The sequence below is a fragment of the Macrobrachium rosenbergii genome, chromosome 25, assembly GCF_040412425.1.
Source record: "Macrobrachium rosenbergii isolate ZJJX-2024 chromosome 25, ASM4041242v1, whole genome shotgun sequence".
NCBI lineage: Eukaryota > Metazoa > Arthropoda > Malacostraca > Decapoda > Palaemonidae > Macrobrachium > Macrobrachium rosenbergii.
In genome coordinates this window covers 41,301,305-41,316,428 of record NC_089765.1, presented here as the reverse complement: position 1 = coordinate 41,316,428, position 15,124 = coordinate 41,301,305, and the positions used below count along the sequence as shown (strand labels likewise).

Sequence of the window (15,124 nt, the reverse complement as noted above, 5' to 3'; positions counted from 1 at the left end):
ACCATGCAACTCAGTTCATTCTCTCTCTCTCTCTCTCTCTCTCTCTCTCTCTCTCTCTCTCTCTCTCTCTCTCTCTCTCTCTCTCTCTCTCTCTGTTATTGGCTACACATGTTCCTCATTGGACGGGTGGGTATCGTTCTCAGCTAGCACTCTGCTGGTCCTGCGTTCAATTCTCCAACCAGCCAATGAAGAATTAGAGGAATTTACTTCTGGTGATAGAAATTCATTTCTCGTTAAAATAATAAGCTGTAGGTCCTGTTGCTAGGTAACCAATAGGTTCTTAGCCACAGCCACGTAAAATCTAATCCTTCGGGCCAGCCCTAGGTGAGCTGAAAGTGAGCTCAGTGGTCTGGTTAAACTACTTTAATAATAATAATAATAATATTTATCCTCCGCGAATACGGGCAGTTTATTGTACATCATTATAGACATAGAAAAACATATTGGAATGTTGCAATATATCAATATAAGCAAAGTATAAACAAAATATAAACAGTATATTATAAATTCAAGCACAGAAGAGACAGCTGAACAGCAGAACAGAGAAAGGAATGTACATCTCATCGAGACTGCAGCCAAAAGTAAAACTACGTAGGACTGAATGTATACTGATTGGGTGGGAGGTGCTTCTGCCCCTACTATTGGTAACTGTTACCATAACCAGCCTTGCAAAAGTTTAACGGCCAGACTTCCAGCTGGCTGAAAGTTAATCCCATATATAAAGACCTCAGGCTTGTGTGTTAGAAAAATACAGATTACTTCAAAAAAATTTGTCATGTTATGGGAGGCCTCTGTTTTGTCAAACTCGTAATTCCCTTAGCAGCACTATTACTTTTTATTTCCTCTTTGTGCTTTAAAAATGTACTTATGGTGGATCTCTGTGCTTTAAAAATGTACTTATGGTGGATCTCGGTAGCTTAAACTGAAACACTAAATCAGCCACACGAATGCCTCTCTCATACTTTTCAATAATCTTTGTAAGTTCAGTTGTGGTTCTTACCATTTTCCTTTTCTGCTTGTCTGCAGTGGCTCTCTTGGGACCCATGTTTTTATCAAAATACAGTACAAAAAGCCACAAAAACCAAGGAAATACATCAAAACACAGTTAAGCAGGGTTTGAGTGCCCGGGAGCAACGCCAACTAGCGTCGACTGACTGAAACACAAAACACTTTGTTTACAAAAATCACATGGTTTATCAGGTCAGATTCTGATTTTTTGTTCGGGCTCCGATGCAAAATTTACTTGAAATTTCACGTTGAAATCTGGTTATGTCGAGTTCTGATACGGACGAGGATGGTGTTTTACTGTATAGGGATTATTTTAGTTGAGAAAAGGCTATACAGTAAACCCCCCTTATTCACGTTCTCATCGTTCACAGACTCACGCATTTGCGGGTTTCTTTGTGGAACATATCTAGCCATTTTTCGTGGAAAATTCGCCCATTCGCGGTATTTTTCACAGAAATATTCACTAATTACTGTATTTTCATATAATTTTCATGAATAAATGCACTTTTTGTGATAAAACTAAAAAAATACTCAGGTATAAGCATTTTTACAGGGTTTTTCTTGGTTTAAGCTATCAAAATGGGCAGTTCTAAGTGTTTAAAAGGGGTTTTAAGCATTCGCGGATTTGACCTATTCGCGGGGGTGTGTGGAACACATCCCCCGCGAATACGGGGTTTCACTGTATCCCCTGGGAGAGGAATCCTTTCTGTTGTATGATCATAGGATATTATTCATTCTTCTTTGGTTGTTTTTGGCACACATGGGTACTGAATTATGACCCTTGAAATTACTTCATCACATTAGAATTGATATGTACTATTGAGGGGTAAGCTTCTTGTACTTGGAGTACTTTGCATTTTTAGCATTAATGTACTGTACTTTAAGAAATAAAGATTTTTAGCATTAATGTACTGTACTTTAAGAAATAAAGATTCATTATTGAAAAATTTTCTTGAGTTATTTTTTATTTTATTTGGGTCTTTACATGCAGTTGTCTGTCATCAGCAATGATTTTAATATCAATAGGGGAATTCATTATCATTCATATAATTAATTTATATATTTCACCTTCATTACAGCGCTGAATAATCCTGATGGGTTCTGGCGCTTGGTCTTCAAGACCTAAATTTCATAATGAATGAATCAATCAGATATATTCCTTTGATTTGAGATAACTAAACTCTCATATACCACAAGTGTTGTGACATGGGAATCCATTTTATTTCTAATATAACCACCAAAGTAGATAAACCTCTTGACTAGCTATAAGGGGTGTGGATATGGAAAACTTAGATTTGCCAAAGATAAAATAAATACTAGAAACTTATTCTCTGCACCAAAGAACATTTATAAAGATAGATATTACAGGTCATTTTAGCATTTATGTAAATAGATGTAATATTTGCATATCACAGTGAAGCCACCTGAGGTTTTTGTCTCATATAAAGCACAACGAGAATATTTTGGTGTCTTTGGTGATTTTGTTACAGTTGAACATCAAAGTATCAGCTGAGCATCAGCATTATTTTTTACTTGGGTGATTTTGACTCAATTTGCTTCAAAATATCTGCTGATTTTTAGCCATCAGTATTTTTTCTGAGTTGAACCATAATGCTCCTGGGTTATCCTTTTTAAGCAGTTAAAATCACTAAATGGATGGATAAGTCTCTGTTCACCAGACAATTTCTTAAAACTATGAATCAAACTAGACAAAGTCATCCTCATTTCTTGCTCCTTATTGATTTTCTCTCACCTGCTGCTGAAAACTCTGACAATTGTTTTTTAGTTTTCTGCAAAAGAAAACTATTGTGACAGCTTTGTCTGTCCATCTGCACTTTTTCTGTCCACCCTCAGATCTTAAAAACTAATGAGGCTAGAGGGCTGCAAATTAGTATGTTGATCATCCACCCTCCAGTCATCAAACATACCAAATTGCAACCCTCTAGCCTCAGTAGTTTTTATTTTGTTTAAGGTTAAAGTTAGCCATAATTGTACTTCTGGCACTGCTATAGCCTAGTACCAACAACACAGGCCACCACCGTACCGTGGCTGAGTTACATGAGCCACAGCTAAGAGTTTCATGGGCCATGGCTGAAAGTTTTATACAGCATTATATACTGTACAGAAAACTCGATTGTGCCGGAGAAACTTCAGGACATTTTGTACTTGTTTTTTAATTCTTACATCTCCCCTTTTAGCTGCCATGTTTTGCAGCTTGGATACCACTGAATTAAACAAAACAAAAAGGAAGTCAAAGCTCAGGAGCCAGTTTGTTGGCAAATTCCTAAGGGATCCTGCAAGAATCATAAAGTATTTTGGAATTTTTAAACTTTCAGAAGTCAGTTTTGTGCATTAACAAGATATTTATTATTATAGTGAATTGTTATATACGCTGATGGATATCCCTGGCAATTGGTTTGCTGTGCATTGTGAAAAGTTCTATCTTTTCTTGGCAGTTCAAAACTCACTTTCTGAATACTACAAAGATTGTGTTTTAAATTAGGATTTCAGTGATTCTAGACTATGTTCAAGTTCATATTAGCTTGATTCAGTAGGGCTGTGTACCACACTTATTATAATTTTTTTTCAGTATTGTCTATGGATGCTATGTGATTGCTGTCCTTCATGAAATTCATAAAGTGTTAAGTAAAGTGATATCATCTGTTGATGTAGAAAGCCATAAAGAATCGGTACGAAAAACTGGCAATAACCCACAGCCATCACCTGGTCTTATAAGTGTCCAGCAGATTAAGGTAATTTATTTCTGGTAATGATTGCTATTGATATATATGTAATTGAACATGAAATTGTTGTTGTAAGTTGTAAGTTCTCTATAATTGGTGACAGAAACTCATATACAAAAATTTGCTGTACTTTAGCCTATTATTTGGTGCTCTGAAGGGTGGATGGCATCATTTCTTATCTTCTTATTCATCTAAATTATTGTAATTTTTGTCTTTTAGTGTTTCCTCAAGTTATTCATGGCTATTACCCAAAGTGCAGTGTAAGGTGTTATGTTTGTGAAACATTTGAAAAGAAAGAGTGACATTGTTGTGAGCAAACCAGTTGCATCACAGAGATGATTTCTGTTTTCTGTATTAAGGAGTAATTTAGATAACTTTACAGGAAATACTAACTTTGTTATTAAGTTTATAGGATTTTCTACTCTGCCATCATGACAAAATAGAGAAGTGTCCTTGGTCAAGTAACTGCATCTGTAATGAGTTGATATCCTCTTTAGATTCTGGTCCGAATGAGGTTCTGATAAGAATCATGGTCAAAAGATTTAATTAACTGTAATGTCATTTGTTTCATTACATCCCCATCAGTCATATGCATATATAACAATTCTCATAGTCATTGAATGCCCCCAGACCCAGCAGTCTTTTGCCTAACTGACAGGAAAAAAAATGGTAGTTTTTTCAGTGTGCTCAAATTCTTTCCAGAAAGGCACAGTATGATAGCATACAGTCAGTTATTGAGTGTCCACTAAATCTAGAGATCAGTATAGTGGGCACATACTTGGTACATCTGTTTGCAACATGCCTGACTCTCAAAGCTGCCCATTACAGTTCAGCTCAGTCAGACTCAGTACCCTGGACGACTGACAAAATGTTTCATCCCTTTCTTGGCTCTAAGCCTCGGGAGACAGGTTTTGACCAAGCCTCAGGAGACAGGCTTTGACCAAGCCTCAGGAGACAGGCTTTGACCAAGCCTCAGGAGACAGGCTTTGACCAAGTCCGAGCATCCAAGAACGCAATAAGAAATTGATAGCTGCCCTCTGGTTACAGAAGAAATGTTTGCAGACCTATTAGCTATATTGATTGGTAAATCCAGAAACTTCCTGACTTGGAGGAAGCTACAGGCAGCAGCACTTTTTGAGGTTCTACTGTCAACATCATGGTTGGAGGTGATCTAACTAGCTTTCATAGGTAGAGGATTTTTTTTTTTTTTTTTGTGGAAGCAGCTGCAGCCATCATAGGATCCTGTAGGATTTAAACCAATAACTTCTACCAGGCCAGGTTGAGCCAGTTCTGTAGTTGGTCCAGTGAAAGGGACATGGCTCTTGTCTATGGTCCTATTCCAGTCTGTGACTTCAGGTTTTCCTCTCTTTCTTCCATAGTGCAAAGTTGTCTCTCTCTGCTGCATAGGTCCACCCTCTCACAAATATTTGAGCTTCATAGACTGGACATACCTGAACTTCTGAATAGGAATCTCTATTTGGTCATCAAGAGTTGCACCAAGCCTCCATATGAACCACTTCAAGAGACTTCATTGCTGGATCTCACACTAAAGACATTAAATATCAAAAATTTTTCAACATTGGTTTCAGTTAGTTTTCCCTTTCTCTCTGGTAAGGAAGCACTCTTGTTGTGAGCTTAATATCTCTTTTCATGACACAATTTTCTGATTATAAAGTGCTCCCTTTGTGTATATAGTCTATCTGTCTGCTTTACTGGGAAGACACCAGTAATCAATAGGAATGACATTGTTTCATTACGTCAGCTGTATATATATATATATATATATATATATATATATATATATATATATATATATATATATATATATATATATATATATATATATATATATATAATATATATATATATATCACTTCTGTATAGATAGTCCTTCAGATAAGCTTTATACTATATCTCCACATGTATATCTCCACTACACCCTAAAGTTAATACTTATCCATTAGAAGATTTGTTCTAGATTCTGGTTCCATGCAATGTGGATATGCTCTTCAATCCATAAGTTTATGGTTATGAGACTAGATAATGTTACACATTATTAAGACTGAGAGAAGAAGAGATTAATTTTCTTTCATGATAATGCATCCATTTTTTTTGTTGGATTCAAAATGCCCTAATATGGGCACATATATGACCACAGGCAAGATGGCAAAGACTGCCTATCCTGAATAAAAAAGTGGAGCTAGATTTGTTTAGCTTTGTAGGCTTTGGGGAAAAACTGACACATTTTGCTGTATTGATTGTTCCTATGATAATAGAAACCTTCATCTTTTATATGAATTACATTCAGTAAAAGCTGGTCTTGTCATTGAAGCTTGATAAGAAGATAGTTAAATAGTTGGGGCCTGCCCACTTACTCGAATAATAACTTAACTTTTTCTTTGACTGTTTTGCTGAATAGATATCTTGCACTCATTTCCACATGGACAGTACTGATATTTTACCAGACTTTCTCAGAATAATTGAATATTTTTCCTTGTTTGCTTTCGTTACATTTCTCACAGGTGTAAGTTTCTTTGGGATTAGTGAAGTGCACTGCAGCCAAGCCTTTGGGAGTGCCTATGCCATTAACATTGGTCATATGATAAAACCATGTTTCCTACAAAGTTCAGTCAGGTGCTCAGCTTTCTTCCAATTGATAAGAGCCGAAAGGTTTGTCAGCCCTTTCTGTCCTTTCGTCTGGCTTCAGCACAAAAAGGAGGCAAGCAGAGGAAGAAGGGAACGAGGATTTTCCCAGTGCCATGTGTTGTTGGATGCCTTTCACACATTGTGGAAGTGGTAGGGGGCAGAGTCTTTGGTAGTCTGTATCTTTTGGGATGCTTATAAACTGTATTTCTGGGACTAGTGCCTTCCCACCCCCCTTTCACCTTCATAAGGAGGTAGTGCCATCAGTGCACCTCATGCAGTGCACTGTAGGCATTACTAAAGGTTCTTTACAGCATTCCTTTGTCCCCTAGCTGCAACACTTTTCATTCCTTTTACTGTATCTCCATTCATATTCTCTTCCGTTTTCCTTTCCACCCTTTCGTTTTCCTTTCCACCCTTTCCTAACAGTTTATACTTAGTGCAACTGCAAGTTTTTCCTCCTGTTACACCTTTCAAACGTTTTTACTGCCAGTTTCACTTCAGCACTGGATGACCTCAGGTCCCAGTGCTTGGCCACTGGCCTAAATCCTCTATTCTATTTTATTTTATTATTCCCCTTTTCAGAGACCAATCTCATTTCCTGCCTATTCCCCCTGATCATCCAAATGTCTTTAACTCTTTTGTATAGGTTACTACTTTTTAGGCTTCTACAGTCATCTCTTCATAGTGGAAAGGACAGCTTTTTGCTGAAGACCTGTCAAATTCAGTTCAGAAAGGATACCTCATATTCTGTATTGGCTTCTGTTAGAGAGGGAGACTTCATGCTGTCAGTAGATCTGGAGGGTGCTTATTTCCAAAAATCCATCTATCGTGACTCTCGAAAGTATCTCTGCTTAGTCTGCAACTGAACTATGTTGAAGACTTGTGCTTTTGACTGTCAGCTGCCCCACAGGTGTTCATACAGGGTTCAATCAAGGAATCAGTCATTTTGGGACTTCTTTTATTATATGATACTTTTATCTGTTATCTTCAGTATACACATTTTGCTTCAATATCCCTCAAGTAATGTGTGTAAATCACCCAACTTGATGCTATTCACTTTCAGAATGTGGCATTCTCAGCTGTTAGTGTTTCCAGAACCTTTGAATTTGTTTTCAGAGTTGCAGTTGTGTCATTTAAAGGGTGAAGTTCACTGATATGCTTATTCTTTTTCTGAACTTTTATCAAATGTGTCAGAGTACTATGTATTTGTTATAGTCACCACCCTACTTATGAACATTCAGAGATATGAACATACAGGGTGACAAGTTAAAATTGTGTTTGGAGCGCTCCCCTTTGCCACCCGCAAGTTAAAATTTCAGAAGCTGCTCCTGCAAAATCCTCTCCAAGTTCATAACTTTCAAAGCATGGAAAAATACAAAATTTTGAATGTTGCATGAATCAAAATTTTATTTTCATCTTGTTACCTCTCCAACATCCAAAGTAATTCTTTATGATTGGAAAATACAGTGAAAATAGTATAATCTGACTTCCAAATTAACTTTGGAATGTAAACATCAATAAAAATTTTGCACTACACATTAAAAACATATGAACATTTCAAGATGCAAGCAGTCATCCGGAACGTAACCCATTCATAAGTTGGGTAGTAACTGTACTGATTGCTACAGATGAAGTGCGGAATTTACAGACCAAGCAATATATTTTTTCTTTTTAGATTGTTGAGGATGCCTTTCGACTTTTGATTTACACAGTTGTGCTGGGATGCCTAAGTCAGGAGGCTTCTCAGTATATAAAAGTGATGATAGCTCGGAAAAAATTTGTGGTTGGGCCAAATCTTGTGACTGTTACACCAAGTTGTCATCATAGTTTGTTAGCTTCTCTGATGAAGATCATGTTGAACTTCTTTGAGGTATAGTATGAAATAAACTTTTAGCATTTTTCAACCTCTCTACTCCTTAATTATATTTCTTTTAATTCATAAACTTAATTTTTCCTTGTCAGTTTCCCATTTGCTGCTGTAACCTTTTGTGTACATTCAATGGACAATCACCTTATTTTACTTGCCTATTATTTCTTGTAATTATGACTGTCTGATCAAAGACAGTGATTCTCTGTTCAGTAGTGTTGATGCCCATAGATATTTATATACCAGAATACAGAAACAAATCAAGCAGTCAATTCTTCACTTAACTTCAGTTCTGAGATATTTAGATAAAAGAACCAAAATAGCTAAGAGCTACTGTGCTCACATGTGCTATTGATTCACCGAGATAAGTAATAACTGTCAACCTCATGGCATCTTTTTAGAGTAATGTGACCTAGTCAGAGCAAGGGCAAGGGAATTGGAGTAGGTGATTCTTATATGATTCGTGGGTTTGAATGAAAAACATGATTTCATATAAGTAACTTACCAAGTAATTACATAGCTATAGTTTCAACTTGCGCGGCAGCCTTTATTTAAAAAGTCATGGTAGCACTTTGATAGTTTAGTGTAAATGACAAGCCATGCTCACTAATGGGAGTACTGTACTGGAAACAACTTAGCAGAAAACCTCATTCTGTTTCTGCTGGCTCTAGAGTGACATTGGGGGTTTGCTGCAACTTTTGTTTGCTGATTTTCAGTTGTATGGCTGGATTCGGTGACGTATTATGGCTTATTTTGAGTAGCCTTCAAGCTTTGATAGCTTTCAGGATCAGTTTTCCAGTTTTTGTTGTTATTCTGTCTGATTCAAGTTCATCTAGTTTTTGCTATTGTAGTGAAGATTGCAAAATAGATTGATCTGATCTTCATATGACCTTTGTAATAAGGAGACATATAATTTGTAGTAAATGTAGGGTGCAGTAATGTAGTAAGGAGGAACTGGTGCTGAATATAATAATTGCCAGAGCACCCAGTGCCAGCTCCCAAGCGTCTGGCACCCACTCTGAAGCGTCCGGCACCAAGTGAGCTTAAGTGGAAAGTTAGTGAAAGGAAGAAGAATGCAGCCTCTAGCGCCAAGAAACGGGCTTCTCTTAGCTAAGCCTAGGTTAAAAGATAACCCTGCTATTCCTTCTTCCCCCTTCCTGCTTTTTCTCCTGCTACTAGCCCTCCTTTTAGTCCACCTACTGTGCTCCCGTGCCTGGCTCCCTTGCTTCCGACCCTTCCCATTGCCAGTCTCGAGTCTTGGTTTAACAAGATTTTAACCTAGTAGTGAATACAGGTATTGCCCTACTTACAATGGGGTTAGGTTCCAAAAAACCCATCATTTGTTGAAAAAATCGTATCTGGAATATAGCCTAGCCTACACTAGGGTAATCAGTACCATCTCTACACATATGGTAGCCTAGCCTACACTACACAGTATACTCAGTACATATACGGTATAGTAATTATTAGTGTCAGCTAATTCTGCAGGTTCATTGCAGACTGACTTATGATAATTCAATACAAAGAGAAATTGAATAACAAACAAAGCTTAGCCCACACTATGGTATATCGTAAACTTATACGGTAGCCTAGCCTACATTATACTGTACTCTATATTCACATATTAACGTTGTATTATACAAACATCAACGTAATGAATGTGCATCTTTTCTCTGGATCTTTTAAAAAGTTATGCTTTACTACACTGTATCTAATAGTACCATATATGTTCTCATATTACTTTTGTATTATAAATTGCAGTCAGTGTTTTGGATTGGAAATCGATTACGCGGTAAGTTTATTTCGCTGCATTTAACTCAGTTAAGAGTGCTTTTCGTGCTTCTAGTTAGCATAAATGAATTTCTAGATACTTTATTTAAATGGGACAAGGTTATTTTCTGTTATACGAAGTGGTTTTAAGTCGAAATATAACTTAAATACATCTCGTTGTGAAATTGATATAGCTATTTTTTTCATTAATAGGTGACGTTGGCAGCTGGCCATTTGGGGGCATGTTCGTTTTGTGTAAAAAAAAAAAATCAAGATTCCGTTCGCTATTTTCTCTTGATTTCATCATAATACGAGCTTTATGTATTTATCTTTTATCCATGTGAAAACAGCAGTAATATGTGTTCTTTCATGCCCAGTAGTTTTGATTAAAATAATTTCTCTCCAATTTTTTTTACAGTAGAGTTTCATCCATGTTGCTGATGCACGATAATTTATAGTCATTAGCAGCTTGAACATTGTTTTTTCAGCTTCAGCTACAACTTGCAGCATAAATTTAGCAGTATATTTCCTTGCAGATCTTTTCTCCAAAGCTAATAGGGGTATAATGTAAAAATATATTGGTCCTATTGCATTTAACATCATTTGTAACATAATTACGGTAATTGTTTAACCGTACAATGGTTGAAATACAAGCAAAACGGCTGTTGTTATCCAATTCGGTTATTAGCAAATCAACAGATTTTTGGTCAGTTGTTTATGGCTGTACCCTTTTACGCAAGAGTATAATGTTACTAACAATACTTTTATCATTCTCTTTTAGTTTTTTAACAAGAAGATGGAAGAAAAGAAGTTGGTCTCTCTCGCTGCCTGATTGTACGCTGCTGCCTGCGCCCACGCGAAATTTAAAAATATTTTCTAAATACTGTCACATCAGTATTAATTGCTAACCCCATCGCAAAATCGAATTATCGTAAGGCGAATTATCGTAACTTGAGCACTGCCTGTACAGTGAAGCCGAGGAGGTGGCAACTCATCCCTTCGGTTCTCCTAGACCAAGGTCACTGTCATATTCCTGTAATTCTGGGAGAAGACATACCGAAAGTCCAGTGGAGACCGATGGGGTTGGCCCATGGGCAGCTGCCCCCTCAGTCAAACCTGTTGCTTGTTCCCACTTATCGGCAGACAGCCACTTGAAAGGCATCTTGGAGGAGGTGGCTTCTCATCCCGCCGGTTCTCCTAGATGTAGGTCTGTCCTGCTCCCCTAAACCTGGGAGAAGACATGCTGAAAGCCCAAGGGAGGCCGATGGGGTTTCCCCACAGATTGCTGGCCCCTCAGTCAAACCTGTTGCACGTATATCCCAGGTTTCGACAGACAGCTGCAGGAAAGGCTTCTTGGATGTGCACCAGTTGTCATCCAACTCTCTAGACTCCAGCTTGGACTTGAAAGCTCCACAAGCACTTTGTAGATTTATCTTGTCCATTGAAGAGGCACACAGTCGATGTTGGTCACTCTTTTCTGCTGGCCAGTTAGCAGTTTAAGGACCCGGGTGCAGTCCTCAACCTTCCTGCAGCGCATGGGACAGCCAGAGTATTTCTCTCCTGAGTGTACAGGCAGTCCCCATTTACTGGCGGCATTGATTAATGGCGTTTTGGTGTTACGGTGCTTGGCTAGCGACTACAACAACCGGATTTTCGGCGCCAATCTCCGGTTAAAGGTGCTGTTAAGTGGTGATTTTGGCACCAGTCTCTGGTTACAGCACTATTAAGTCAGGATTTCGGCGCCAATCTCTGGATAACAGCGCTGTGAAGCACGGTTTTCAGCGCAACTTTTGCCGATTTTCAGTTAGTGGCACTCGGGCAGGGACTGAACCCCCTCCGTTAACCTGGGACTGGCTGTACTTCTATTGGGCGCCAGTACTTGGCTCCCAAGTCCCCAACGATCCCTCTCAGGCACCCATTGTCTTCATTCAAGCCCCCATCTCACGAGCGCAAGACGCCAGCTCCTGAGTGTCTGCCCTCCAGCTCCTGAGTGCTCAGCTTTCTTTCAATGTTTGCAGGCGAGCTCCCCTACCCTGCTTTGCTCTAGCTAGCCCTGGTCTCGCCTACCTTGACCTTCCTGTTGAGGGGCCATCCAGATGACAGACCTAGGCTCCCCATAATGGTGCTTTCCTCATCTCCTAGGAAGGCGCTCAGGGAGATTGAAGTTTGGTTTTCGGATAAGAGAGAGCAAGGTATGGCTTCGTTCATCTTTCCTCCCTCTCATTTCCTTCCCGATGCTCAGCGTTTTCGTTGGCAAAAATGATGTTTTTCATCAGCAGAACTTGACCTCCATGTCAAAGACTTCTTTGAGTTGCTTGAAGCTTTCAGTTTCTTGGACTGGATGGTGAGAGTGCTAGCCAAGAAGATTAAAGATGGCAATGATTTAGTTGGAGACTTCACCTCTGACTGGGTAGGAGTCGTTTCTCATGCAGACAAGACCATCAGGGATGGTCTTGTCTGCATGAGGGATGGCTCTCTTGAACTTGCGGCTCTTTTCTCTCTGAGGATTTTGAAGAAAAGAGGTTTATGGTGCTTCCTTTCCACTAAAGGAGTCACTCAGGCCCTGAAGTCGGGCTTCCAATAGAAGTGGACCTCTGTTGCATTCTTCCAAACGCTCCAAGGATTCATCCACGTTTTTCCTAAGACGATCTTTCCTGGGAGTAAGCCCAAGTACAGTCTAGGACCTATTCCAATGTGCGCTTCTCGGCCAGAACTATCAAGAGGAGCTGAAGTCCTTGCCCAAGAACTGAGGAAGAATTCCTCCGTGCACAAGTGGGAGCTAGTCTTCTCAAGTTTTGGGAGAAGTGGAGTATCAGAGGAACAGAACAGTGGATTGTCAAAGTTCTGAGGGAGGACTACTCCATTCCACTCATGGAGAACCCTCCTTTAGTCCCTTCTCCCATCATTTTGACAGCCTAGTCAAGAGGCTTGAAAAACATTCGGACCTTTTGGAAGAGGTCTCCTCTCTCCTTCAAAAGAGAGCCATAGAAGAAGTCGAGGACATCAACTCAGAGGGCTTCTACTTCCATCTGATTGTGGTCCCCAAATCATTGGGGTTTGAAGACCAGTCCTCAACATAAGCGCCCTCAGTCTCTTCGTCCGGAAGACGAAGTTCAAGGTGGAAGCAAACCAGTCAGTCCTTTCATCCATTCACCAGGGCAATTGGGTGATAACCTTGGATATGCAGGATGCATACTTCCACTTCCCCATCCATCTGGACTACAGGAAGTGTCTAAGGTTCATCTTTCAGGACACTCTCTCAGGTGCCCCGCATCAGCGTCTAAACACCTGTCTTCTCTTGGATCGCCCAGTGCCAGCTGAAATTTTTCAGTTTCATGCTCTTTGCTTCAGCCTCTCTACAGCACTTCAAGTGTCCACTCAAATCCTCACTCCTCTAACAAATGACTTCATTTGATAGGCATAAACGTCGGTCTATATCTGGACGACTTGCCTCTTCGATCCCCTTCGAGGGAAAAATGCACAATGGACTTGAACATCTCTCTCAGGAACTGGGAATTATCATCTACCTTCAGAAGTCCCAGTTGACCCCATTGCAAGAGTTCCTCTATGTGGGGGATGAATCTCAACTCTCGGACTTTTCGGGCTTTTCCGTCTGCCAAGATAATTGCCAGCTGCCATCAGACGGTCCACAAGTTTCTAGCCCTTTCGTTTTGCTCAGCCCATCAGTGGATGATCCTACTGGGGACTGTCGTCCCTCAAGACATTCACCAACTTAGGCAAACCTCACATGGAAGTTAGGCAGTCCTACCTCAAGGCCTAGTGAGAACAGGGAAACATAGCTGGACACCTACACATTTCCCATAAACCCAGAGATTAAGTTGGACCGGCAGTGCTGGCTGTCCAAACGTAGACTTTCGGAAGGAAAGCCCTTCATCCTCTGAGCACAGACCTAGACTTCTGTTCAGACTCCTTGGTTCTAGGTTGGGAGTCCTTTTGGGGAGCCGGGAAGTTTCCGGGACGTGGTTGCTGGAAAAACAAAACCTTCACATCAACGTCAGAGAATTGAAAGCAATTCACTTAGGGTTTCAGTGCTTCTTGACCCTAATTCACAACAAGACTGTGGTAGTCCACTCAGACAATACCACAGCCCTAACGTACATACGGAAGCAAGGTGGCACTCACTTATTTTCTCTCTGCCAGATCTGTGGACCGATCAAAATCGAGTGAGTCTAGTCACTCAATTTATTAGGGGAAACTAAATATTCTGGCAGATGAGCTGAGCTGTCGAAAGCAAGCAGGTCCTTCCCACCGAGTGGACCTTGGATCCCCTGGTCTATCAGAGTTTGCTAAACTATGGGGCAGGCCAACATTGGACCTGTTTGCCACCTCAAGGAACCATCGCCTTCCTCTTTTATTCTCCAGCCCCGGACCCCCTAGCATGGGGAACAGATGCCATCCTGCAAGATTGGTCCTACTTGGACCTCTATGCCTTTCTGCCCTTCAACATGGTCAGGGAAGTGCTGAACAAGTCTTGGGCTCACCGCAACATTACCATGACTCTCATAGCCCTGTTCTGGCCCATGAAAGAATGGTTCCAGGACCTGCTACGGTTGTGGGTGGACTTTGCAAGACTCCTCCCCCAAAAACTGTCTACTCAGACAATCTCACTTTAAGAGATACCAAAGGGTTGTCTGCTCTTGCCCTGACAGGCTTCAGTCTGTCCGAAAGCTTGTCAGAGCATAAGGGTTACACGCTGCAGAGGCTATTGCAAGATGCAGGCATCACGTTCCTGGCTGCGTCTCCCAGGCTAAGGGACGATTTTCCGAAGTTGGTGTCTCAGACTCAGCGTCTCATCTTCTGAGACGTCTGTGACCCAATTGCAGATTTCCTTCTGTATCCGAGGAGATCTAAGAATCTCTTGTCCTCCACCATTTAGGGGTATTGAGCTGTGTTTAGCTCAGTGTTGAAACACTGGTCTTGAATCTTGCATCAATCCCAGATCTTAACGACCTCGTCAAATCCTTTGATATGTCCAAGCAAGAAAGGAAGAGCCGGTCTCCTGGAACCTGGACGTAGTGCTGAAGTGGTTGACAGGTCCCTCTTTTGAACCACTTGGTTCCTTTTCCCG

The 15,124-nt window shown here is 40.2% G+C and overlaps 1 protein-coding gene across 4 annotated transcripts in view; it reads left to right on the top strand.

Annotated features, from left to right (window-relative positions):
* Tango6 (transport and golgi organization 6) overlaps positions 1 to 15,124 on the top strand; it is a 137,017-nt gene that overhangs the window by 31,945 nt on the left and 89,948 nt on the right. For 2 of the 4 annotated variants that reach the window (XM_067127475.1, XM_067127474.1), the window contains exons 3-4: positions 3,599 to 3,761; positions 8,074 to 8,268. In XM_067127475.1, the coding sequence (XP_066983576.1) occupies positions 3,599 to 3,761; positions 8,074 to 8,268 (358 nt within the window). The remainder of the gene's footprint in view (positions 1 to 3,598; positions 3,762 to 8,073; positions 8,269 to 15,124) is intronic. The other 2 variants (XM_067127477.1, XM_067127476.1) reach the window with 2 other exon arrangements.